The sequence below is a fragment of the Paroedura picta genome, chromosome 4 (genome assembly GCF_049243985.1).
Source record: "Paroedura picta isolate Pp20150507F chromosome 4, Ppicta_v3.0, whole genome shotgun sequence".
Taxonomy (NCBI): domain Eukaryota; kingdom Metazoa; phylum Chordata; class Lepidosauria; order Squamata; family Gekkonidae; genus Paroedura; species Paroedura picta.
Genome location: NC_135372.1, coordinates 30,476,733 through 30,501,003, shown reverse-complemented (window position 1 = coordinate 30,501,003; position 24,271 = coordinate 30,476,733). Strand labels below are relative to the sequence as shown.

Below are 24,271 nucleotides of genomic sequence, written 5' to 3'. Positions count from 1 at the left end.
TTGCGACAAAGAGCCCATGAGACTTAAAAGCAGTACCATAGCTGTTACAAGGTTCCTTCATTCCCACCTCCACCCCTACAGAAAATAGAAACTGGGAGAATAAACATTCGGGCAATACATGAGAAAACTTAAGTTTAAAAGCTCTTGATATTCAAGATTCATCATCATTGAAGAGTTGATTTTCATACCCCCCCCCCTTTTCACTGCCTGAAGGAGTCCCTAAGTGACTTAAAATCGCCTTCCTCTACCTGCAATAGATAACCTGTGAGGTAGGTGAGGCTGAGAGAGCTCTGACAGGACTGCTCTGTGAGAACAGCACTATCAGGACTGTGACATGCCCAAAGTCAGCTGGCTGCATGTGGAGGAGTGGGGAATGAACCCAGCTCAGCCAATTAGAAGCCACCGCTCTTAACCTCTACACCAGAGAGGTTGAGTAAACAATTGTGACTAGGGTTTGTCAGGTTGAATTGAGCTGCCAGTGGAAGTGGGGGGGGGGCTTTCCAGGAGCACCCCAACATGCTGACATCACCAAAAAGTGACATCGACACCTCAGAGACATTGCTGGTGACATTGTGGCTTTTGGGCAAAACTCTATGATAGAATTTGCTTCAAACTATAGAATTTTGCCCCAAACTCAGAGCACACCCCCCCCACACACACCACAACCAAGGCATGCCATTGTCACTTTGGACGGTGTCATTATGTTGGTAATATTCTTCTGGTTTCGGTGAGTGGGGGAGGATTCTGAGGGAGTGAGCTATGTCCAGAAAGCGGGGGACACCTGCCCAGACCAGTAGACCGGGCAACCCTGTCCTGCCACGTAAATTGTTTGTGTGGCCCAGGCCTGCAAGGTATCTCTCTGTGGTAAAAAAACCATCAAACTGCCTTTGATATCTTTATTAAAACACGCTCTGGGAAACTCTGAAGTGACAAGAGAAGTCTGTTGGGAGGACTCGCACAGTGAATGCTAAGCAAGGATAGTGGCTAGGTGAATTTAAAAGATGAACCTACGTTGGCTTTATAATTATTTCCGAGTGCAAATGCAGGTCTGGAGAAATCAATAGCATTGTGTATACAATAAAAGGCTGACAGGAGGGGCAGTTGTCTCCTCAGGTTTCAAGCCTGGCTGTGGAAACTGAATTGACAAATTCAGTGGGCTTGTGCATTCAAACATTTACTTAAATCGCTCATAATTTTATAATGTACATGCTACATTTAGCTGCTGACTTTTAAAGGCAGGGAAGACAATGATTCAGACCCGTGTCCTTGGGGTAGCCACATTCATTTATTAATAAAAGCAAAATGGAGATTTGTGTCCCTTTTGCATCGCTGTTCGTCTTTAAAGTGCCACAAGTATACAGCTTCTTTCTATATGCCTGTCCATCACTGTCTTGTGATGTGGTTTCCTGCCACCGTCTTTATTGGACAGAACAACACTGCTCTCAGTTTTCTATGTACCAATATGGGCAAAAACTCTATGATAAAGCAGTCTCATGTGTTCATGAATTGATTGAACTGATAGCGCCAAATTGCCAGGGGCATCACTGAAATGGCAGACTAGGCCTCCTGCTGCTGGTGTGGTCTTCTAGATGGAAGGCCACAAGGAGGCCCACGGAAGAGCCAGATTTGATGTCAACATCTTTAAAAAGTGAAGTGAGAACCAGTCCTGACTGTGTGACCCTTTGGCCCTGTATAACTCTACTTCCGCCTTTGTCATCTTTTTCACCATTGAGATACCCCTGAAACATTCTTCAGGCTTTGGGAAACCCCAGAAGTGGCACGATGGTACAGAATATGGTTGGGAAGCCTAGCTGTGCACATGCCTACTTGAGGCCCCTCCCCTTCCACCTCCTCCAGGCTCATAATTGGGCATTTTGGAAGGGGGGTCGACATGACCATATATCATCGTATGTTTAACACGTTTAACAAATATATAAAAAATTAATTAACTCCCACCCATTCGGGAAACACTTGGAGGGCCTTCAAGAAACCCCAAGTTTCACGAAACCCTGGTTGAGAAAGCCTGCTCTAAGTTTTTAATTAGACTTAGTAGGTGCTCTCTAATGGTGGACAAACTCCTGCTCCCTGCTGGTGTTCAGCTGGTTGGCAAGCAGAAGCAGGCGAGCCAAACAGAGTAGCAATCTTTGTCACACCACAATGACATCACTTCCAGCACTACCAGGAAGAACTGAAACAACAAGGGGGGGGGGGAGATTGACACTCTAGCACTTCTCCAGGAACAGTATGGGAACCATAGAGACTGGGAGCAAGTGCTAGAGCATCGACCCTGTATGATGCCAGCATTTCCAGGTTGTGCAGGAAGTGACATCACTGCAGGGTGACAACCCCCTATCAGTAAGTACTTCCTCCATCTCCCTTTGGCTGATAGGCCATTTCTAGCAACCCTGTTTTCAGTAGGAGAACGGGATGCTAGTGAGAGCTGGGGGATTCAAAACTGGCCACAGACCTCCCTGCGAATCTCCACTTTTATTTATTTTCTAAAGTTCTAGTCCTCACACAGAAATGTTCTGGAAAAGTAATCAACTATGCCAGCAAAAGAAGCCAGAGAGAGTAGCTGAGTAAGCCTTCCTCCAGCAGAGGGATCTCTGTGCCTTCTGTAGCTGTTGCTCATCTCTATGGCCAGCACTAATGCTTTGGTTCTGACTTTGACAGACTCCTTCACAACAGGTCCCCTTACCTCACTACCAGGCCCCGGTTTAAAAACAGAAGACGGGAATAAATCCAAGGAAAAAAGAACTCCCGTGCCCCGCTTGCTCTGGGGCCTACGACTCAGAGGCCCAAAGGAGAAGAGGGAAGTTCTCATGATGCCCTCTCTTTCTCTCTTAAATAACCACAGCCGCCTACCCAAGCCGTTTCCTCCTTGCTCAGAGCAGTTTCCTTTGCACGTGGTCCAAGCATCCCTATCCCTACCCCTATTAAGTCCCAGAATGCTGTACAGACGAAGGCAGCAGAAGGGGACAGTCACAGCTCTTCAGCCTGTTCCAGGACCCCCTTGCTGGCATGACCGGACTCTGTCCATGCCACTGATGCCAAGCCGTGCCCATGGAGTTGCCCAAGTCCTTCCAAGTCCAGGTGTGCCCCCTCTGAGAAGGACTCCGTGCCATTCTTCAAACCAGCCTCTTCTACCTTGCGGGGCCTGGAGAGCACGTGGCTTCTGATGAAATCGCCAAGGGTTTCTTTCTCCTGCCTGGTCTGTCCTTCGTTAGCATATTCAGTCCACAGAACATTCTCTGGCTCCTTGGCATGAAGGCTGACGTCTTTTGCCAGGGAGGAAACGACTCTGGAGGAAGCATCGTTGTGCAGGGACCTGGAAAACACTGGGGAGGAAAGAGAAACAGGAAAACCAAAAAGGGGAGAGTGTTACAAAAAACAAACAACAAACCTAACCAAGCAGTAGTTAGGAACCAAAAGGTTAAGTGTCCACAAGATATAAACATACAAATTAACACCTGCTGTGCACAATGTATAAAGTTTGAAAGTTAAAAACATGGACAGAGCCCATTCCCAGTGAATGCTGACAGGGGCTCCTGGGAATTGTAGTCCATGGACATCTGGAGGGCCACAGTTTGACTACCCCTGCCATAGCCTAATCACTGAAATCACAAAATATGCACCATGCAATGCTAGACCTACAATGCTAGACCCAATGTGTTTCGACCCCAAAATGGGTCTCCCTCGTAGGTCTAATCCTGAACACACATGTGATATAGCAGGTGCAGCCAGTAAGATTTTTAAAAATCAATTTATTCTCAATTAAGAACAAGTTTAATAAAAATGGAACTGATAGAAGATGCCCATTTATCAAATTAAGTCTCCTCCTCCATGGCTGCTAAAAGATTCTGATGTATGCCAGTAGCTTCTGTGCATGAATTCTTTTTATCATGCCCCCTTAGTCACCTCTTTTCTTAACTGAAAAGCCCCACACTCTTCAGTCATTCCTCATAAGGAAAGTGCTCCAACCACCTAATCATCTCTTTGGTACTTTTTCCATAAGAGAACCCATCCTTTTAACCCATTATTGCTAAGTTTACTTTGGAGTCTTTGATGAGTTACCTTCTCAAAAGCCTTTTGAAATTCCAGGTGTATAACGTCTACTGGGTCACCATTGTCTACATGTGTGTTCATAAAAGTTCCAAAAGGTTGGTGAGGCAGGACTTCCCTTTGCAAAAGCCATGCTGATTTCCCCTCAGCAAATTTTGTCCCTCTGCGTGCATAACAACTCTCTTGGATTAAAGTTTCTCCTAATTTGCCTAGGACAGACGTTAAACTGATTGGCTTGTAATTTCCTAGCTCCCCTCTGGCTCTCTTTTTAAAAATTAGTGTCACATTTGCTACTCTTTTGGCATAGTGGCTGAATATACGTTAATAGAGCACTGATCTATTAACTCACTATTTCTGAGTTCCTTAGGAACTCTCAGGTGTATGTCTTCAGGACCTGGAGACATCAGTTTTTAATATGCTAGACCTCTGTGATATCAAATCTACAAGAAGAAGCAAAACATGCGTGGAACAAATTCGCCTCCCCCCAAAGGAACTTATAAGAGGGGAAAATGAGAATGTGGGAAATTCCATTCACAACCAACAATCAGGTGGTCAGCCACTGTTTTTCAGCAAGTCCAGGCTTTCTGTAGCCCCTCAGTGGCATCTGCACTCAGCTCTGCACTTACCTCTCACAGGGATGAAGTCACCTTCCTTCTCACCTTTGTTGTGAGCAAAAGGGCTGATAGATGGGAAAACAATCAGGGCAAATGAGAGCAGGAGAACCTGAGAACCAGGCAGGAGAGAAAGTGGAGTCAGACAGCTTGCTTCAGGCAAGAGAGAGGGTTTGGGGCCATCTGAAAGGTCATGTATCCTAGCTGCCCTTTACTTTAAGTCAGTCCTAAGTAGTCTGGGACCAGAGAATCTCATCCCATGTTAATCTGCCCATGAGAATTCTGTTTGTTATTCTCTGGTTTGTGCCTGACTTCAAAAAATTAAGGGGCAGCTACAGGAGAGAGGGCCTTTCTGTGGTGGCACCATAGCCTTGGGACTTGGTCTCAAGAGATTTGCCAACACTGTTAATATTTAGTATAGAGCAGTGGTTCTCAACCTTCCTAATGCCGCGACCCTTTAATACAGCTCTTCATGTTGTGGTGACACCCAACCATAAAATTTTACAAGTGCTCTTTCACAGAAATTAAACCAAAACTGACCAATGGTGTGAAGCTCCATTGTTCATGACTGTATATAAACTGTTTTTTTCCCGGGGTTTCTCAGTTCAGCTCTGCCTCTTGTCCCACCATGCTGATTTCACTCTTTTCCGCTGCTTCAGACAATCTACCCCACAAGGCTGTTGTGTGGATGGTGACCCCGCCCCCCTGCCAAACTGCTTCCCCTGCCGTGACCCCTGTGAAAAGGTCGTTCAACCCCCAAAGGGGTCCCGACCCCCAGGTTGAGAACCACTAGTATAGAAGATTCAGGCAAAGTAGAGGAAATGTTCTTGATAACTTTTCATGCACCCCTGGCCTGGATAGCCCAGGCTAGCCTACTCTCATGAGCTCTTAGAAGCCAAACAAGGCTAGCCCTGTTTATTACTTGGATGGGAGACTGCCAAGGAAGTCTAGGGTTGTTATAATGAGGCAGTAGTGTGAAATCACTTCTGTACACCTTTTGGCTTAAAAACGCTACAGCAGGGGTGACCAAGAGGTGGCTCTCCAAATACCCATGGACTACAATCCCCATGAGCCCCTGCCAGTGCTGTCAGGGTCTCATGGGAATTGTAGTCCATGGACATCTGGAAAGCCACTGTTCGGCCACCCCTGCTCTACAGGGTCACCATAAGTCTGCTGCAACTTGACAGCACATTCCACTACCAATTGGGTCTCCGCTTTTGAGTCTTTGTTGTTCATTTGTTCCGTCTGTTTGTCTGCATCCTAAATCAGTCTTACGGAGTGGTAAAATGGCCTGCGTACCATAACACAAGTGCCTGTCTGAGCTGCTTTGCTGCTGGACTGAATCACCAAAGCTTGAAGTTTCTTCAGCTGCTGGAGGAGGGACCTGGGAGACAATGAAATAGGTCATGACAGTAAAAAAAAGAAAAAAGAAGAAGAAGACAACCAGTGGCCAACAGACCTGAAAGTTGGCCACTCCACTATGTTCCAAAGATCTGGATGTAAAATAACCTAAGCCTTAAGTACATACTGAAATTGGAGAAACGGTTTTTCATTTTAAAAAATTACTTCACCTTTCCAACAAACATGGGCCTTTTATACACTGGTGTTTTCCTTCACTTTTATCATGCATTCCTTTTGTGTGTATTTTTCCCTTCTGCATGTCACTTTCACTTCACAGGTTCATTGGGCTTTCATTTCCTTCTGGATGGATTTTGCTCTCTTCAGCACTCAGTTCGTTTTTCCTTCGCTGTGATTTTTTTAAAGTGATATTGCTGTGTTTTCCCCCTTTCTTTGCTCACAAGACAAAGGTAAGTCACAAGCATAACAATTCTGTCGGACTTTCTCCCTTCCCTACTTCTGCCTCTGGGAGGTCACACCTCCACCAACTGCATTGAGCCACGTGGGTGGTCTCTCCTTTATGGCCAGTTTTATGGGAAGGCATATGTATTTTTTTTAATTGAGAGATATTTCCAGCTGCATTTACAGCCATGTAACCATGTTGCTGAAAATGTAGTGTTTCTCCCACCACCATTCAAAGTTTCCTTTTTAATATATATAAACTCCATGAAGTCCATCGATGTAGCATACCTTGACTGACATATCCCTCCCCCAATAACGCAGGAGGGAGACAGAGGCAGATAGATCTTAGTAGGCTTCCCCTTTGTTTCCAGAGGAATGGCCCACCTCGGAAGACCTCCAAGCTAAGGCCCACCTTTGGAGCTACTGGCTTTCCTGAGCCATTCCTCAGGCCCCCTGCCTAATGTCTCTCAAGAGGTGGCAGCTGCCGTGACAACAACAGGTTGGCAGAGAAGCCCATGTGCCACCCCCATCCCTCCTACTGGAGCTGCCCTCAGTACAGGTGCAGAAGCCACACTTCAGAGTGGTCAGCTTGGCACTTGGACCCAGGAGAGCTGGCAAGAGAAGTCAGAGGCTGAGCCCTGGTGAGAAGAGGCTGCTGGTCAAATTCAGGGTTGCAGCAGCCACACTGGGGATGGAGCCCAAACAGAACAAGGAGCCCTGACACAACATCTGTGCCAGCAGCCCAATCCCAATCCCAGACAAGAGATCCCCCTTTCCCAAATTCCCATGTTGACTGTGGTGAATGTTGTGAGGCTGTGACATTCTGCCTGCATGTTCACTGTCCCTTCCACCACCTCAAGGAGAAATTGATTGCCTCAGATCCCCCAAGCAACTTACAAGTTCTGCTTCTCCAAATGAACAACTTTCCTTTGTAGCTCCTGGTTTTGAGCCGTACAGGCCGACATCCTACAAGAGAAGTGATTGAGGACAGCACAGAATCAAGAAGTGTTTTAGGTTCCAGTAGCTTGTCTGTGAATCTCCATCACTACTGGCTGAACTGCTATGATGTCATGGCACGGCATGAATATTTCAGCTGCTCGGGCAGAAGTTGTCATGAATATCACCTGATGTGCAACAGTTTTTTTTCTTTTTTAGGGACATGAAAGTTTGACTTAAATGGAATTAAAACTTCAACCAGAGGATGGGCAGTCCATAGATTTGGGGCAGAATATGGAGAAGAAAATACCAAGGGGCTTGTGTTTGAGGGAAGGGGAGGAAGTGAACTTCATGTAGGCCCTGCAGAAAGGAGATATGGTGTGCTGTTCGTAAGAAAGCAGACAACAAACAAGGGAGTTCAGCGGCTGAATAAGAAGAACTGTTTTTTGTACCCGCATTGCGACTCAAATGAGTCTCAAAGTGGCTACAACAGACACCCTGTAAGGTAGGTGAGGTTGAGAGCTCTGGGAGAAGTATGACTGGCTCAAGGTGACCCAGCTGGCTGTATGTGGAAGAGTGGGGAATCAAATCTGGCTCTCCAGATGCTCTAAACTGCTCTAAACAGCCAAGAGGGCAATGAATCTAAGAAGTGAGACTAAGAAGTGAGAATTTCATATCCAAATATAAGCCAGCTTCACAAATCTTTTATCGTTAAATGTCTCTCAACTATAAACTGAGTCCACAGGCTCTGCAAGCTATGTTAGTTCTTTTAAATGCCATGGAAACGAGAGGATACAAGAGGAGCACGAGGAAGGATCTCTTACCGGGATTCCAGCCCATCTATATATTCCTTCTTCTTCTTCCGACTTTCCTGTGCCGACTGCTTGTTCCTGATCTTTCTGCGGATCTTCTTCAGCACCCTTTCCTCATACTGCCAGGGGCAAAAAGCACAGGCCATTGACTGGATTGTGGCCACGGGGGCATTATGCAGCAGGGAAGTGGTGGAGGGGGGGGGAGAGAGGCAGGGGTGGTCTTAGCCAACAGACAACAGGGGCAGTGGCCCTGAGCCTGACATAGAAGAGCCCCAACTACCTATGATCCTCCCGATCTGGGCCTGGGGCAGCCAGCTTCTGCTGGCAGCTCCCACCAATCTCACACAGGGCAAGAACCACACCTTGCTTGGCCCTAGTGGAGGACAGTGATTCTGGGGCCCCAGTCTGGACCTTTGTTAAGGCCCCAGAATCTCTATGACCATTTACACACTGGGAACTTCACTGCCCCAGCTCCCATGCAGGATCACAAATCGGGGGCAGATGAGGTGCACCAGGCCAAATGCTCCCTTGTGTGAGTGCAGGAAGGGGTTGCTGTTTTTAATTGCATGTGTATCCTCTTGCTCTCTCCCCTCCCTTGGGAACTTTCAAGCTTTGGGTGGGAGAAATGTATTGATAAGTAGAAGCAAATCTGGCTGCAAACCAGATTTGACTTCACCAGTCTTGATGTATGAAGTACTTCTCAATAAACCTTACTATTCCTAAGAAGGTAGTTGTGAGTTCTTGCAACGTCTGACAAGGGGTAGGGCAACCTGCCACAACTAAAACTGCAGCCTGCAGTCCGGCACAAAACCTCCAGTGCATAAACGGTCTATGACAGCCCCTGGAGGAAAATGGGAATAATCTCTCTATGTGGCTCTTAAGCCACCCATATGTGCTGTTAGGTCCCAGGAAGGCTTTTCATCAATACCCAGACCTTGTATTTGCAAACAGACGTTGCCTTTTTTTGTCCATTTTTACCAGAAAAGATCAATAATGATCCCAGTTCCACCTAACCTACAGGGCATTACAAACAATGGAGACGAGATCTCAAGATCAGGACTGGAAACATTTGCTTTTTCTTCCCTCCCTTAAAAATAATTCACCACAATGTCCCAGAGAATGTGAATGTCTGCAAATTACATTGTGTGCTTTGGGTTGGTTTCAGTAGACAAGGCCAGTTAATCTGAAACAAATCCAGAGAGAAATTCAGAGGAGAAGAAGGTGATTAGGAGCTGAACAAACTGGGAATGCTGTCTTGCCTGGCAGACTCTCTGAACTTAACACATGGCCCACAGTTATGGTTTCCAGTCTCCAGGTGACACCTGGAGGTCTTTTGCTATTACAACACATCTCCAGAAGACCAAGATCAGTTTCCCTGAAGAAAAGGGCAGATTTCCAATATTTCCTTGGGTGAGAAGAATCTAACAAAGTGGCAGTGTATGTCTTACCTTGGTGAGGGGCAGCTGAGTGGGCAGGGTCACACCTTCTTTGGCCAGCAATTTCTTCTCATCCTCTGTTAAGATAAGTTCCTGGCAACTCCCAGGGCTTTGCCTCATCAGGGATGGAGTCATGGTCTGTGGATACTGAGACATCACAAGGGAGTTACTCCCTCAAAGGATTGTCTGAACTGAGACTCCTTAACCAAGGCCAGGGGAGATAGCTTGTTGCTCCAGGCACCCTCTAGTTCGTTGCTCCAGGCGCCCTCTTCCCAAAAGAGAGGCAACCCCTCCAGAGATGAGGCGGCATGATTTGACAGCCCAAAGAGGAGTGGGGAGGAAGGAATTTGTTTTATACCCTCAGCCATCTTGGGGAAGAATTTTAATGAAAACCTAGGGCAGTCTTTCTCAACTTTCTTACCATTGAGAAACGCCTGAAACATTCTTCAGGCTTCAAGAAACCCCAGAAGTGGCTGATCATGCAGAATATGGTTGGGGAGCAGAACTGTGTACAGGACCCCCCTCCCCTTCCTACCCTCTCCAGGCCCCTCATTGCCCATTTTGGGAGGGGTGGCAGTTTGACATGACCATATACAGTCATATCACCTGATTAAATGTTTAGCAAATTTTAAAAAATATAGAAAAATTAATTAACCCCCACCCATTTGGGAAACCCTTCCAGGACCGTCAAGAAACCCCAGGGTTTCACAAAACCATCGCTGAAAAAGCCTAGCTTAGGGAGAACTGGTTGTTGTGGGTATGCTAGGCTGTGTGGCTGTGGTCTGGTGGTTTTAGTCTCTGAAGTTTTGCCTGTAACTGGTTGGCATCTTCAGGGGTGGGACACAGAAAGATGGGAATTTCTCCATGCCAAAGTGTGGAGTGTGTGAACAGTTGCTGGACATTTTATTTACTTCTTGATGGGGGGGGGAGTGTAACACTTCCTAATGAACTCTCCCCAGACACAGGAAAAGTGCTTCCTAGTTCCAGTCCATCCTCTGGGAGACTCCTGATAGGATAGGAATGTGATGCACTGCCCCACTGCAGGGCTCATCTCAGGAAAGGTTCCCCAATATGGTACCTGTGGACATTAAGGTACCAGCAGGATGTTTTTAGAAAGAAGGTGAGGCCTGCTGGGAGTTCTGCCCAGTAGGGCTTCTGGCTGATCTTTGGAAATTTGATTTTTAAGAAAGTTGCTTTGGCAGCAGCTTCCATTGCAGCACAAGGAGCTTCATTGTATGACTGAAGATAACCTCTATGTATACATGCATGCACAGAAATTGAAACAATATGTTCATTTTAAAAAGCATCCCGCTAAACAGAGCTTCTGCCTGAAATATTGAAGAATTACTATTAGAGATATGCATAACCTCACTGTCTGAGATATTGTGGTTTGTCCCGTCTCTCGTGGGAGCCATTTTGTCACTGGCTCCACCTACCGTAGCAGCCATTTATGTTTACACTGAGCATCCAGTGTCAGAATTCCAATGGTACCCACAGGACTAAAAAGACTGGGAACCCCTGAAGGCTAGGCTGTCTGAATGCCTAACAGCAACAAGGAGGGGTTCAGTCTTCTCACCGTGTCACAGTTGTTCGACAGCAAAAGATCCTTTACGGTCAAGGTGCAAGAAGGTGCGTTCAGGTGAGGAGCAGCTAGCTCCTGCTTTAGTGGGTAAAAGCCAACTTCCCAGATATCTGCAGAGAGAAGAGGAGCCTGTTTTCATTCTCAACAGGAAGGGGGGAAGGTATTGTAATCTGAGTCAGGCTAAAATATACAGGGTTGATGTGACTCATCGTATGGGGTGTGTAGTAAAGCCAGGAGATCCGAGGATTGTCTGGCAGCCAGGCAAGGCATATTTGGGGGTAGTTTGCCATTGCCTGCCCCTCTAGTGTTCCTTGGAGGAACAACCACCCAAATCCTTGGAGGTCTTCCCTTCAAATACTTGCCAGGCTTGACCCTGCTTCTGAGATCCGATGAGACCGGGCTTTCCTGGGCTACCCAGGTCAGGGTTTTACTGCGCTATTTGTGCACAATGGCATGTGCAGATCAGCAAAACGCCAAACTTGAATGAGAGATTGCTTTTTTTGTGGTGTTTTTACAAGCAGAAGCAGAATCACACAGCTGGAAAAGACCACAAAGGGCCACCCAGTTGACCTCCTCAGGAGCTTAAAAATCACACACTCCTGACAGGCACACATCCATTCTCCTCTTAAAGACTTCCAACTAAGAGGACTCTGCTACCCTATGAGACAGTGTATTCCATCTGTGAACAACTGTCACGATCAGAAAATGCTTTCTAATATTTAAATGGGGCCTCCTTTCCTGTCATTTGACCCCCCATTATTCCTAGTCCTTCTATCTAAAGCTGCAGTAAAGAAGCTGGCCCCCTCTTCAACGTGTATACATTTCACATAGCTAAACCCAGCTCTCCTATCACCCCTGGCCCTCCTCTTCTCCAAGCTACACGCATACCCAACTCTCTCAGCCTCTCCTCGTAGGGCATGGATTCCGACCCCTCAACCATCCTAATCGCCCTTCTCTGAACACGTTCCAACTTGTCCATATCCATCAGTCAGTCAGTTTATTTGCTTGTAGCCATAATCCATTGCAAAAAAGATTAAGATTGTAAAGCATTTCGGATCAAAATAATAAAACAATACAAATTTAAACAGACTGTATATATCCACCCACGATTATTCTAGGTACTTGCTCTCTTTGAAACCTCTTCAGCCCTCATTTTCTTGGCCACAAGGAAACCTGTCAATATCCTTCCTGAATATCCTCTCATTAGTAATGCACATAATTAACGCAGAGAGAGAAGAAAGAACTAATTTAGGGAGCTGAAAGCTGTAGGAAACTGTGGGGAGTGATAGAAAGTGCCATCAAGTCACAGCAACTGTGTAGGGTTTTCAAGACCAGAGTCAAACAGAGGTGGTTTGTTATTGGCTGCCTCTGTATACAGACCTAGAACTTGGTGGTCTCCCATCAAGGTACTAATCAGGGTTGAACCTGCTTAGCTTCCAGGCTCTGACAAGATCTGGCTAGCCTGAGCTAATAGGGTTAGCAGACTGTTTGAGAGTCTGCTGATGAATTAATGTTCGAATTGGCCTAATTTAACCAGAATTTTGAAGGAGGGGATTGCAATACAGAATGAATGTACAGAACAGAAAGAGTGGACTAAGAAAAAAAAATCTAACACTATCTAAATCTATATTGAAAAAGTTCAAGTCAGTCAAATGCTATAGTTGGAGATCTCTAGCATTGCTGGTTTGGAGGTGAATCCATCGTTAAGAAAGCCTGCTGTGACTGACAGCCTCGGGAAATTCTGCTTCAAACAATGGACTTATTGCCGCCTGCTGGGGAGTGGGACCGCTACGGACATCCACCTTGTTCCACTTTGTTTTAGTAGACTATTAGCTTGGGGGACTGGCACATTTGAAGGGGGCCACAGACTGAAAAATGTGAGAAGGGGAGCCCAAAGAGGTTGGGGGGGGGCTGGTAATGGAACCAAATACAACTGACATCATATGTTCCAACCAAGCAAAATGCAACTGAAGTCACATTCTCCAACAAAGTGGGTTACTCTTTGGAAGCACAAATGCGGTAAAATATAAAAATCCTGAGGAAGACTTTAGTTCGAAAATCGACTTTACGGGAAGTCACTTCAAGACTTTTTTTAGATCAGTTGCATTTGCTTATGTTCCTTTAGGAGTATATTCTCCAAAGTCTTTATGTTTTCTCAAGCTGACTTTGATGCTCTTTTTGATAAATAACCAAGAGATTGTCTTTTGACAAAAAGTTCATTAGATCAGGGGTAGTCAACTTGTGGTCCTCCAGATGCTCGTGGACTACAATTCCCATGAGCCCCTGCCAGCAAACGCTGGCAGGGGCTCATGGGAATTGTAGTCCATGAGCATCTGGAGGACCACAGGTTGACTACCCCTGCATTAGATGTTGGGTTGCTTTGTTTCAACTTCCAGGTGGTGGCTGGAGATCTCCTGCCTTTACAACTGACCTCCAAGCAACAGAGTTCAGTTCAGCTGGAGAAAATGGAAGGAGGGCTCTATGGGATTAATAGCCCATTAAAGTCTCTCGCCTCCCCAAAGCCCCGCTCTCCTCAAGCTTCACTCCCAAAATCCCCAGGTATTACCCAGCCAGGACCTACAACAAATCAAAGGCTGAACTTAAGCAAGGGGGAACTGTTATCCCAGGATAATCGTATGGAACACTCACCAAAATCTATAGACACCTCTGTTTCTCGCAGGTTCTCCACTGGCATTTTTAGGGCAGGCATGGCCGGGCAGGAGTCCTGGTAAGGGGTATAAGACAGATCGCTGTGCCCCCCGTCGGAATAGGCCCCCGGGCTTCCTGTTGGAACGTAGTGCGGAGGACTGTCCAGCTGGTCAGAGTTTGGATCCTCTGAAAGGCCACTATCGCTCTCGGCAGGAGACCAGCTTGGGGAGTCCAAAGTGGGGTCTGGGGGCCCCAAGAGAGAAGCAAGGAAATCCTCATTTTCTTGCTACAAAAAACAACGAGAGCAGGAAAAAACACATCAAGTCTTATTGGGAAGAGTGTTGCTTGGATATGATACTGTATTTCACCTTGGCAGGTCAGAGTGTCCTCATGGGTGTTTTGGGAACAATGAATAATTTATTTTTATTTTCTTTATTATTAGATTTTTACCCCACCGCTCTCAGACAAGCTGGCTCGTGGTGGCTCACAACATAGTAAAAACATTTTTTAAAAAATACAATCTCAGCAGATAAGAACAGCAAAAAACACAATCCCTCATTAGACCCATTTTTCCTTGAGTGTTCCCAGCTATGTCAGGGGTAGTCAAACTGCGGCCCTCCAGATGTCCATGGACTACAATTCCCAGGAGCCCCCTGCCAGCATTCACTGGCAGGGGGCTCCTGGGAATTGTAGTCCATGGACATCTGGAGGGCCGCAGTTTGACTACCCCTGAGCTATGTCAATCAGATGTAGATCAGATGTAAAGTGGAGGTGATGGTAGGCACATCTGCACATCTGCAGCTTTCACACCCAACTGGGCTTTTGGATAGTCCCAGTTTTCACATCTGGCTTGAAAGTGAGAGTCTCATCCTTATGACTGCAGAGAAGACTGGACCCATAGGGTTGTGAACCTGGAGATCTACCAGAATTGTAACTGATTCCAAAACTACAGAGATCAGTTCCCCTGGAGAAAATGGCTCCTTCCGAAGGTGGAATCCATGGCATGTTCAGGTCCCTCTCCTTCCAAACCTTGCCCTCCCCAGCTTCACCCCAAAATCTCCAGGAATTTCCTACGCCAGAGTTGGCATCCCTACATAATATATCAAAAGTCTAATAACGCCGTGTGACTTTGATTGACAAGCCAAAACGGGGAAAACGGTGGGAAGCCCTGACTTCATCAGCTGACTCTGGCAAAAATCCAGGGCAAGTCAGGGTCTAAAGCAGGGGTAGTCAAAAGATGGCAGGGTATCATGGGAATTGTAGTCCATGGACATCTGGAGGCCCGCAGTTTGACTAACCCTGGTCTAAAGTGAGCCCAAGGCTCCCATGTGGAGGTTGGAAACATCACAGCAGCTAGCAGTAGACCGAAATCCAGGTGGCAGCGCACCTTTGCATCCTCCATGTAGTAAAGGACCTGCTGAACTCTCTCCCCTCCTGAAACTCTGCCCTTTGAAGCACGGCCCTCCCCAGATCTCCAAGAATTTCACCATGCTAGAAGTAGCAACCCCAACTGTCCCACAGAATTAGAGTTGCCAGCTCTAAGTTGGGAAATACCTGGAGATTTTTTTTTTGGGGGGGGGGGGAGTCCGAGGAGGGCAGAGGTTGGGGAGGGGAGGGACTTCAGTGGGATATAATGCCAAAGAGTCCACCTTCACCTGGAGATCTCCAGCTACAACCTGGAGGTTGGCAACCCTACCGAGAGCCCTCACAGCGCTCGTCCTCATCATCTCCCCCAGCACCACTGTAATGATGACTCTAGGGGCTCACGCTGTCGTCTCGTCCCATCCAAGTTGTCGTCGAGGACCCAAGCTCCACGCTGCGAAGGACTCCATCCTGCCGGTCAAACAGAAGGTCCAGGAGCTCCATGCTGTCTAGGCTGGGAGAGGCCATCGCTGCAAAAGAGAGGGGAGGAGGAATGGCCAGCCGTCATATCATTTTTCAGAGATATACCCAGAGTCAAAACCAGTTCTCCATGTCCCAATTTCCAAAGTCAGGAACCAAAGCCGACATTCTAGCAGGAGCTAAGTTTCATCTTATCCGACGTCCTGTTGCTCACAGTGTTGAACTCTATGTATGTATATATATTTTTAAAACCTTCTTTATATGCATATGGGTTAGTCTGAAGGCAGCAGACTTCTCCCTCCTGTTGTTACTTAGCAACTGGCATTTAGAGGCACGCTGCCTCTGAACATGAAGAAGAGTTGGTTTGTATACCCCAGTTGGTTTTCTCTACCTGAAGGAGTCTCAAAACAGCTCACAATCACCTTCCCTTCCTCTCCCCACAACGGACACCCTGTGAGGTAGATGGGCCCGAAATATCCCTGACATTACTGCTCTGTGAGAGCAGTGCTATCAGGGCTATGACTAGCCCAAGGTCACCCAGCTGGCTGCATGTGGAGGTGCGGGGAATCAAACCCGGCTCCCCAGATTAGACACCACTACTGCACTTAACCACTACACCATGCTGGCTCTCCATTATGCCACCAGGTACTACAGGAGTGGAAGAAAAAAAATATTTCTGTTCACCTTGTCGCTATGCAAAACATTGTAAGCTTTTATCAGGTCCTCATCCCCTTAGCTGTCATTTTCTAAACTGGAAATCCTCCCCTCAGCTTCTGTTATCAGAACAAGCACCTTCTAGATAAGAAAAAGGTACAGAATGCTGGCTGAAGCTTCACCCAACCCCCAACCCCCCCCCCCCCCCCGTCAAGCAGGAAGGAGACTGAAAATTTGGACAAAGGAAGGCTGTAGATACGGGTTCAAATTGACCAGAATTCGACACGATTTACAGTGGGAAAAGTGCAGAACCAGCCCAGATTGGGATGAAGATCAGCTTCAATTCTGGAAACTCTGCAGCCCCCACCTGGAGGCTGGCAACCTTAATTAATACTTTATTGATTGAATCCAGCCTTGGGTGTAACTTTTATGGAATTGGATGGATGGATGACCAGCAAATATCATACAAGAACATAAACACAAGACACTTCTGGGTTTATCTGTATTTATTCAAAAACTATCTGGAGGATCCAAGGGAAAATCTTCATCTGAGCAACTGGGTTCTCCCCTTTTGGACTTAGCTCCTCTTGTGTCTTCTATGGCAGGGGTAGTCAACCTGTGGTCCTCCAGATGTCCATGAACTACAATTCCCATAAGCCCCTGCCCGCGTTTGCGGGCAGGGGCTCATGGGAATTGTAGTCCATGGACATCTGGAGGACCACATGTTGACTACCCCTGTTCTATGGGAAAACAACAAACTGGCGTTTCGGACAGGGGCTCATGGGAATTGTAGTCCATGGACATCTGGAGGACCACAAGGTTGACTACCCCTGTTCTATGGGAAAACAACAAACTGGCTAAAACAGAAAGCCACGTGCCGCTTCCTAATTCAAAATACTGCAAAACTCTGCTGTAAAGTTACCATAGCACCCTGTGGAAAAAAGCAGTCACGCGCAGATTGTGAGTGGGTGGGCAGGAAAGGTTATTTCAGCACTTGGCTCTTGTGGTCCTTCCTTGAATGCCTAGGGAAATGCTGATCACCACTTTGGGTGGGGAGGCAAATTTCTTCCAGGCCAAACTGGTCAGGGATTATGGTTTTCTTTTTAAAGGGGGGGGGGGGGACAACATTTGGGCATGGAATTGGGATCGCTGTGGGTGGGCAGGCAGTTGTGAGTGTCCTGCATAGTGTGGGGGGTTGGACTAGATGTCCCTGGGCGTCCCTCCCAATTCTACGATTCTATAACACAATACCACATGCGTTAAATCCACAGAAAGACTCTGTACATTTGCAAAATGGTCTGCAACAATGAGAAATTACCTGTGCTCCCATCTGAATCTGGTCAGGTTCCAAGGAGCCCCCAGAGATCAGTTCCCCTAGAGAAAACGACTGTTTTGCATGGGGGAGTCAGTGGCATTGTTCCCCTACCCTTGTCCTTGACCCAGAAATTGCAGCTGGTGCAAAATGCAGCTGCCAGACTCCTCACAGGCAGGGGTAGTCAACCTGTGGTCCTCCAGATGTTCATGGACTACAATTCCCATGAGCCCCTCAAATGCTGGCAGCGGCTCATAGGAATTGTAGTCCATGGACATCTGGAGGACCACAGGTTGACTACCCCTGCTCACAGGGACACCTTGGAGGGCCCATATCCAGCCTGTGCTGGGGCAGCTGCTTTGGTTGCCAGCTGCAGCCCAGATCAGATCCAAAGTTCTGGTTTTAACCTTTAGCCATCCACGGTCAGGGCCCCACTTACCTGAGGGATTGCTTGCCTGCTTATGTCCTCTGTAGGGCGCTTTGCTCTGTGGAAGCTAATTTACTAGTGGTCCCTGGCCCAAGGAAAGTCCACCTGGCCTTGACCTAGGCCAGGGCTTTTTCAGTCCTGGCCCTGGCCAGGTAGAATGAGCTCCTAGAAGAGCTGATGGCCCTGACAGAGCTCTTGAAATTCTGCAGGGCCTGCAAAATGAAGCTCTTCTGCCAGGTCTTTGGTTGAAGCCAGGGCTATTAAAATCTGGGCTCCCCCACTCTTCCAATGAGTAAGGTCGATGTGGCTCCTTTAACCTCCCCCCCTCCCCGAGGTATGATAATCTGTGTGAGCTGAGGGATTAGATTGTGATGGATTTGTAAGGGGTTTTATTATTGGTTTTAATTGGGGGGTTATTACTGTTGGCCTCCGTGAGCTGGTTAATGGGAATGGCAGGATAGAAATTAAATTATCAATCAATAAAAATAAATAAATGTCCCTCCACATCCCCAGGAACTTCTTAACCCAGAGTCAGCAACCCTACCCAACACCCAATTCAACTTCCAGCAGAATTCCATATCTCCAGCTAATCTTTTTCTCAGTAACTGTGTGACCTACTTAAGTTAATGTTTAATTATGGGATGTGCTGGAAACAGAGTTGGGCTTTTTAAATTTTATTTTTATTGGAATTTTCATACAAGTAGATAAGAGTTCAACAAGGATAAAAAGAAAAAGGATTTAAAAAGGGGGGGGGAGGTACAGAGAAAAATTAAAATATCAATTTAACTCAGCAACCCCAACAAATACATTTCCAAATTCAATTACCAACCATCGTTACAGCAAATACGCCTCCTTACTCTATATTTATTACTAAATTCATAAACATTTTCTTCTGTTCTCTGTAAGATATTCCTTCCTAATACTCAAAATGACAAATCATCCATTATTTTTCCCCTTATGTGCAAAAAGGCAATAAGGGGTTTGAAAACAGATTTTGGATTCAGACGTAGCCGAGTCCCAACCCAAATGGGAGAACTAATGCAGGTTCCTCTAAATGTCGGATGGCGACAGCAGATGGTATTTTTATTCTCCTGTCAGGATAACTACCTCAGTTTCAAAATCTGAATCACCATTGCCATTGCCAAAAAAGTGGCTGTTTCATTCAGGTAAAATACGACCTTAGTCCCTGGTCTCTTCCTTTCCCCCAGGCCTCCTTTCCACAGATTCTTGCTTCTCAGTTCAGTGGCTATTCTGCCTCTACTCCTTAGCTATCTAGCCTCTGCCATCTCAGGAGAACAGGAAATCAGCTGAAGTCTTTTCTAGCCTCAGCCTGTCCTTAGGTAGGGAAATACCTGGGGATTTTGTGGGTGGAGCCTGAGTCAGGTGGGGTTTAGAGTGATCAGGAGACCGTCTTACAAAGCAGCCATTTTCTCCAGGAGAACTGATTTCTCTTGCCTGGAGATTAGTTGCAAACCCAGGAGATCTCCAGCTACCACCCCAAGGTTGGCAACTTGTCCACTTTTCCCTCTCTCCCTCCTGCCCCACCTAAACCATTAAAAGGAATAATGCTGTTGAAACTGGTAATTTTCTTCTCTCGCAGTAGCTGAAGGACAAGTGTTCACACATCTGTGCCACACCAGATGGACGCTGCATTCCATCACACCATTCCACTAGCCGAGGTTTATAATTAATAAAATATACTGAAAGGTGCAAAGGTTCAAGTGTCTCTAGAAATCACATTTACAGGTTGATTTGTTTGGTTTGGCTAAAGGTATTTGGATCCAAGTCTAAAACTGGCAATTCCCCTTCTACAGACACCCGTGATATAATTTCTCAGGATCTCCAGTCCCCAAAGAGCAGAATTCCATAGAGATCAGTGGGTTAGAGTAAGAATGAGGAAGCAGGAAATTCCCTTTTCCCAGTGGAAAATTTGCCATTGCTATCCCAAACAAATACTCCAGCCTTACAGACGGACTTAGACGAACATTACATTATACTCCATGGCCTGAACCAGTCTGTCCTCTTGGGGGCCTTGGCTGGGTTCCTTATTGTTTATCACTGAAATTGCGTTATTGGGTTGTTGTTGTTGTTGTATTTGTTTATGTTACGTTCCATGTATCCTCCATGTTGTATGTAAACCGCCCTGAGCCATATGGAAGGGCGGTATAGAAATCAAATAAATAAATACTGAATCAGACCCTTGGTTCTGCAGTCTATTCTCCTCAGACTGTTAGTAAATCTCCAGGGTCTCGAACTGGAGATGCCAGGGAGTCTGCATGCCAAGCCAATGCTCTGTTATTGAGACACGCCCCCTCCCCCTGATGTATCCCTGCAGAAGTCTCCACTGTTGATCTGGATTCGACCTCATAGTAATAAAAAGTACCCCAAATGCAATGCCTGCAGCAGATTCTGGGTGTCTCTCTATGATGTGATCATAATCAAAATGAGACAATTTGCACAAAGTGTGACAACCAGCCGAAAATTAAAGAACACATCCAAAAGCGCGGACTGCAATGGTTCGGCCATGTCTGCAGAATGAACACCAGCAGACTGCCTCATAAACTCCTCTGGCAAGAACGAGCAACTGAATGGAAGATCCAAAGACTGGCTCAAAAGAAAACATGGCTTCAACAGATCGAGGAAGATCTTAGAAACCAGCGATTGACTATCCACATGGCCAAAACTATTACCATCAATCTCCAAGAGTGGAAAAAGATTATAAACAAGGCAAAAAATCCGGTGGCACCTAAAGCAGCATATTGGCTGAGAGGACAGCCTGCCCCACCAACCACCAAGTAAAGGATAAAAAGAAGAAAAGAAGAAAAAAAGTGCAACGTAAGTATTAATATCCTAACAACCAGAAGTATGACATTTTTAAAACTATGTAAAATATATACATGAGCACTGCACATAATTCATATTTTCAAGCCAGCTGACATAAACCTTGCCTTCTAAACTTGGTGGTTTATAAACATCTGCCAGAGAGGAAACAGTAATTTTATCTATTAGAAATTAATATGAATAGTAGTTAGGAACCAATTTTGTTCTCTTATCGCATATATTAAACACTCTGAAAGGGGATGAGCCAGACCACCAATGGATGATCCAAACCCATGGATTTCAAGGGGGGTTAGGTCACTGCCTAATAGGCTGCCTAAGGAAGTCGTGAGCTCCCCCTCACTGGCAGTCTTCAAGCAAAGGTTGGATACACACTTTTCTTGGATGCTTTAGGATGCTTTGGGCTGATCCTGCGTTGAGCAGGGGGTTGGACTAGATGGCCTCTGTGGACCCTTCCAACTCTATGATTCAATGATTCACTTGTGGGGGGGCAGCACTCTGCACATGCTCATAAATGCTCTTTACACTGTACAGGATCTCTTTTTTTAAGTTCATTTTTTTTTAAGTTACTCTTAGCTGTATTTGTTGTTGTTAGGTGCGAAGTCGTGTCCAACCCATCGCGACCCCATGGACAATGATCCTCCAGGCCCTCCTGTCCTCTACTATTCCTCAAAGTCCATTTAAGTTTGCACCAACTGCTTCAGTGACTCCATCCAGCCACCTCATTGTCTGTCGTCCCCTTCTACTTTTGCCCTCGATCGCACCCAGCATTAGGCTCTTCTCCAGGGAGTCCTTCCTTCTCATGAGGGGGCCAAAGTATTTGAGTTTCATCATCAGGCCTTCTAAGGAGCAGTCCGGGCTAATCTCCTCTAGGACTGACCGGTTTGCTCGCCTTGCAATCCAAGGGTCCAAGAGTCTTCTCCAGCACCAGAGTTCAAAAGCCTAAATTCTTTGACACTCGGCCTTCATTATGGTCCAACTTTCACAGCCATACATTGCAACTGGGAAGACCATTGCCTTGACTAGACACACTTTCGTTGGCAGTGTTTATAAGGCTGCTAATAGCAACAACAACATAAAATATTTCTGCAGGCTCAAGCCAATATTCTTTCTAGCCCAGTGATCTGTTTCTCACCGCGACTGACCAAATGTTCTTGGAAGGCCTATACACAGTATGGAGTGGCAAAGATTCCCCTTATGGTCATCTGGTATTCAGAGGCAAAGTGCCTCTAACCATGGAAGTTCTGTTTAGCCAACTGCGATCCTCTGTGAACTGGTCTAATCCCTTTTTAAAGCCATTGAAGCTAATAACCTTTACTATATAGTGCGGCGATAAAGTTCCACAAGATCATTATGCATTTGGGGAAGTGCCTCCTTTTACCTTTCCTGAATCTAGCATCCATCATCTTCACTGGGTTTCTTCAACTGCTAAGACAGGGAGGAAAAGTTCTCTCTTCCAATTTTCTCCCAACTGTGCATGATTTTATAAACCTCAATTATAAACCTTCATCTTCTAGAGTCATCTTTTTCTTAAACTAAAAAGCCCCAGACACCCCCAGCCGCTCCTCTTATGTAAACTGATCCCACCCTAGGACTGCCAGCCTCTGTAGGGATGCCAACCTCCAGGTGGGACCTGGGAATCCCCAGGAATTATAGGCCATCTTCATACTAAAGACACGAGTACCTTTGCAGAAAATGGCTGCTTTGGAGGGTGGATTCCCTAGCATTACCCTCCACTGAGGTCCTTCCCTGCCCCAAATCCCACCTACTCCTTGCTCCAACCCCAAAGTCCCCAGGTATTTCCCAACCCAGAGCTGGCAACCCTGATCATTGTGGTTGCCTTCTATCAGACCTTTGCCAGCTCTGTTTTATTTAACTAAGAAAATGTCTACGCGACTCTCCAGGGAATAACTATTATCATAATTTTATTCAAAATATAAGCACATTTAATCATCATCATCAACACAGTCATTATAATAGATTCAAATGAGTAGTCGTGTTGGTCTGAAGTAGCACAATAAAATCAGAGTCTAGTAGCACCTTTAAGACCAGCAAAGATTCATTTAAGGTGCCTTAAATAAATCTTTGTTGGTCTTAAAGGTGCTACTGGACTCTGATTTTACAGTCATTATAGTTCTTGAACTGAAATCTCATTCCAGTACTGCATTATGCCAAGCCCCAGTAAGAGTTAAGGTTACCAACCTCCAGGTGGGGCCTGGATTTCTCTCAGAATTAGGACTCATCTCCAGACTATCAAAAGGAGAAAATGACAGCTTTGGAGGGCAGCCTCTAGGGTTATAACAGTTTCTAGGTGAAATCCCTCCCAAACTGCCTCCCTTTCCTCCCCAAACTCTCTCCCTCTCCACCAAATTGCCAGGAATTTCCCAGAGGACAGCTGGCAATCCCCAGTGTGAGTACCAGATATTTTTCCACTCAGACAGACATATGAAGAGATAAGTCTCTGTGGGTTCCAGTTTGGTGCGGTGGGGGGATTGTTTTAAAATATTACTGGAATTGGCTTCTCATCTGTTGTGATGAATGTGATGAATGGCAAATCTCTGGTGTCTTGTTTGTTAAAGCAATCCCACAATAGCAGACTTCTCTCTGCCCCACCGCTGCCCTATTCTGGTCCTGACCTTTGTCCTCTTGTTTGTATTACACTGGAATCCAAGAGGGGCCGTGTCGCTGGACAAAAGAGGAAGAAATGACTGATTCCGCCCCAAATAAATTTGCACAGACTCACCCTGGCGGTTGGCAACCTTGCTTCCTTCAGGGTGCTTTGGTCAAGTGGGTTTTATCCAAATCGTTCCTTTGTAGCATTCAGGGGGGGCTTTTCACCTTTTTCCTGACACCTCTCTGCCCTGAACCCTCTTCCTACCGTGTAGCAAAGTTTAAGCGCCAACTGAGCAAAAATAGCGTCAGGGACTGGAGATCCCTCCTCCCTTCCGATTCGCCGATGAGGTGAAGACTGACAGCTGCATGGGGAAAGAGGTACAGGTAGGCAGTTAGACTTGGGACAAACTGGGTAACCATTACCTAAATTGCTTCTGTGTCCCGTCCCCCCACCACCACCTGCTTTCCAATCTGAGGCAGACGGTGAGCCCATAGGTGCAAAGTTCTACCTTGGGCAGTGTCACCATGAACTCTTACCTACTTTTCAAGAGAAGGGGGTCGGGAAAACCTTCATGATCATAAATTGCATTATTACATACTATTAAATATTATCATTTCTATCCTATTGGTCTCAAGAGAGGCTGGCTTGTTAAAGTCCAATGCTAGCAGAGCTCTGGGGTTCTCTCTTTAGCAATTC

General features: G+C 46.3%; 1 protein-coding gene across 3 annotated transcripts; it reads right to left on the bottom strand.

Moving 5' to 3' along the window:
- Window positions 1-1,266: 1,266 nt before the first annotated feature.
- Window positions 1,267-23,936, bottom strand: CREB3L3 (cAMP responsive element binding protein 3 like 3). Of its 3 annotated transcripts, none has more exons than XM_077332205.1 (10): window positions 23,705-23,936; window positions 15,656-15,780; window positions 13,889-14,174; window positions 11,234-11,349; window positions 9,670-9,804; window positions 8,234-8,340; window positions 7,371-7,439; window positions 5,973-6,057; window positions 4,689-4,785; window positions 1,267-3,338 (listed from the first exon to the last, which is right to left on the bottom strand). In XM_077332205.1, exons 2-10 carry the CDS (start codon window positions 15,776-15,778, stop codon window positions 2,983-2,985), a joined length of 1,374 nt encoding a protein of 457 aa, XP_077188320.1. In that variant the 5' UTR covers window positions 15,779-15,780; window positions 23,705-23,936; the 3' UTR covers window positions 1,267-2,982. The 3 variants fall into 3 exon arrangements, with proteins under 3 accessions (XP_077188320.1, XP_077188322.1, XP_077188321.1); XM_077332207.1 differs by lacking the exon at window positions 23,705-23,936 and adding an exon at window positions 23,164-23,227; XM_077332206.1 differs by lacking the exon at window positions 23,705-23,936 and adding an exon at window positions 19,231-20,358.
- Between the last annotated feature and the right edge of the window lie 335 nt (window positions 23,937-24,271).

Coding starts and splice junctions, on each gene's coding strand:
- CREB3L3 (XM_077332205.1), bottom strand. CDS start 15,778: ATGGCCTCTCCCAGCCTAGACAGCATGGAGCTCCTGGACCTTCTGTTT. Junction 9,805..11,233: donor TGTCGAACAACTGTGACACG/GTGAGAAGACTG, acceptor GTGATGTCTCAG/TATCCACAGACCATGACTCC. Junction 4,786..5,972: donor AGACAGGCACTTGTGTTATG/GTACGCAGGCCA, acceptor CCTGGTTCTCAG/GTTCTCCTGCTCTCATTTGC.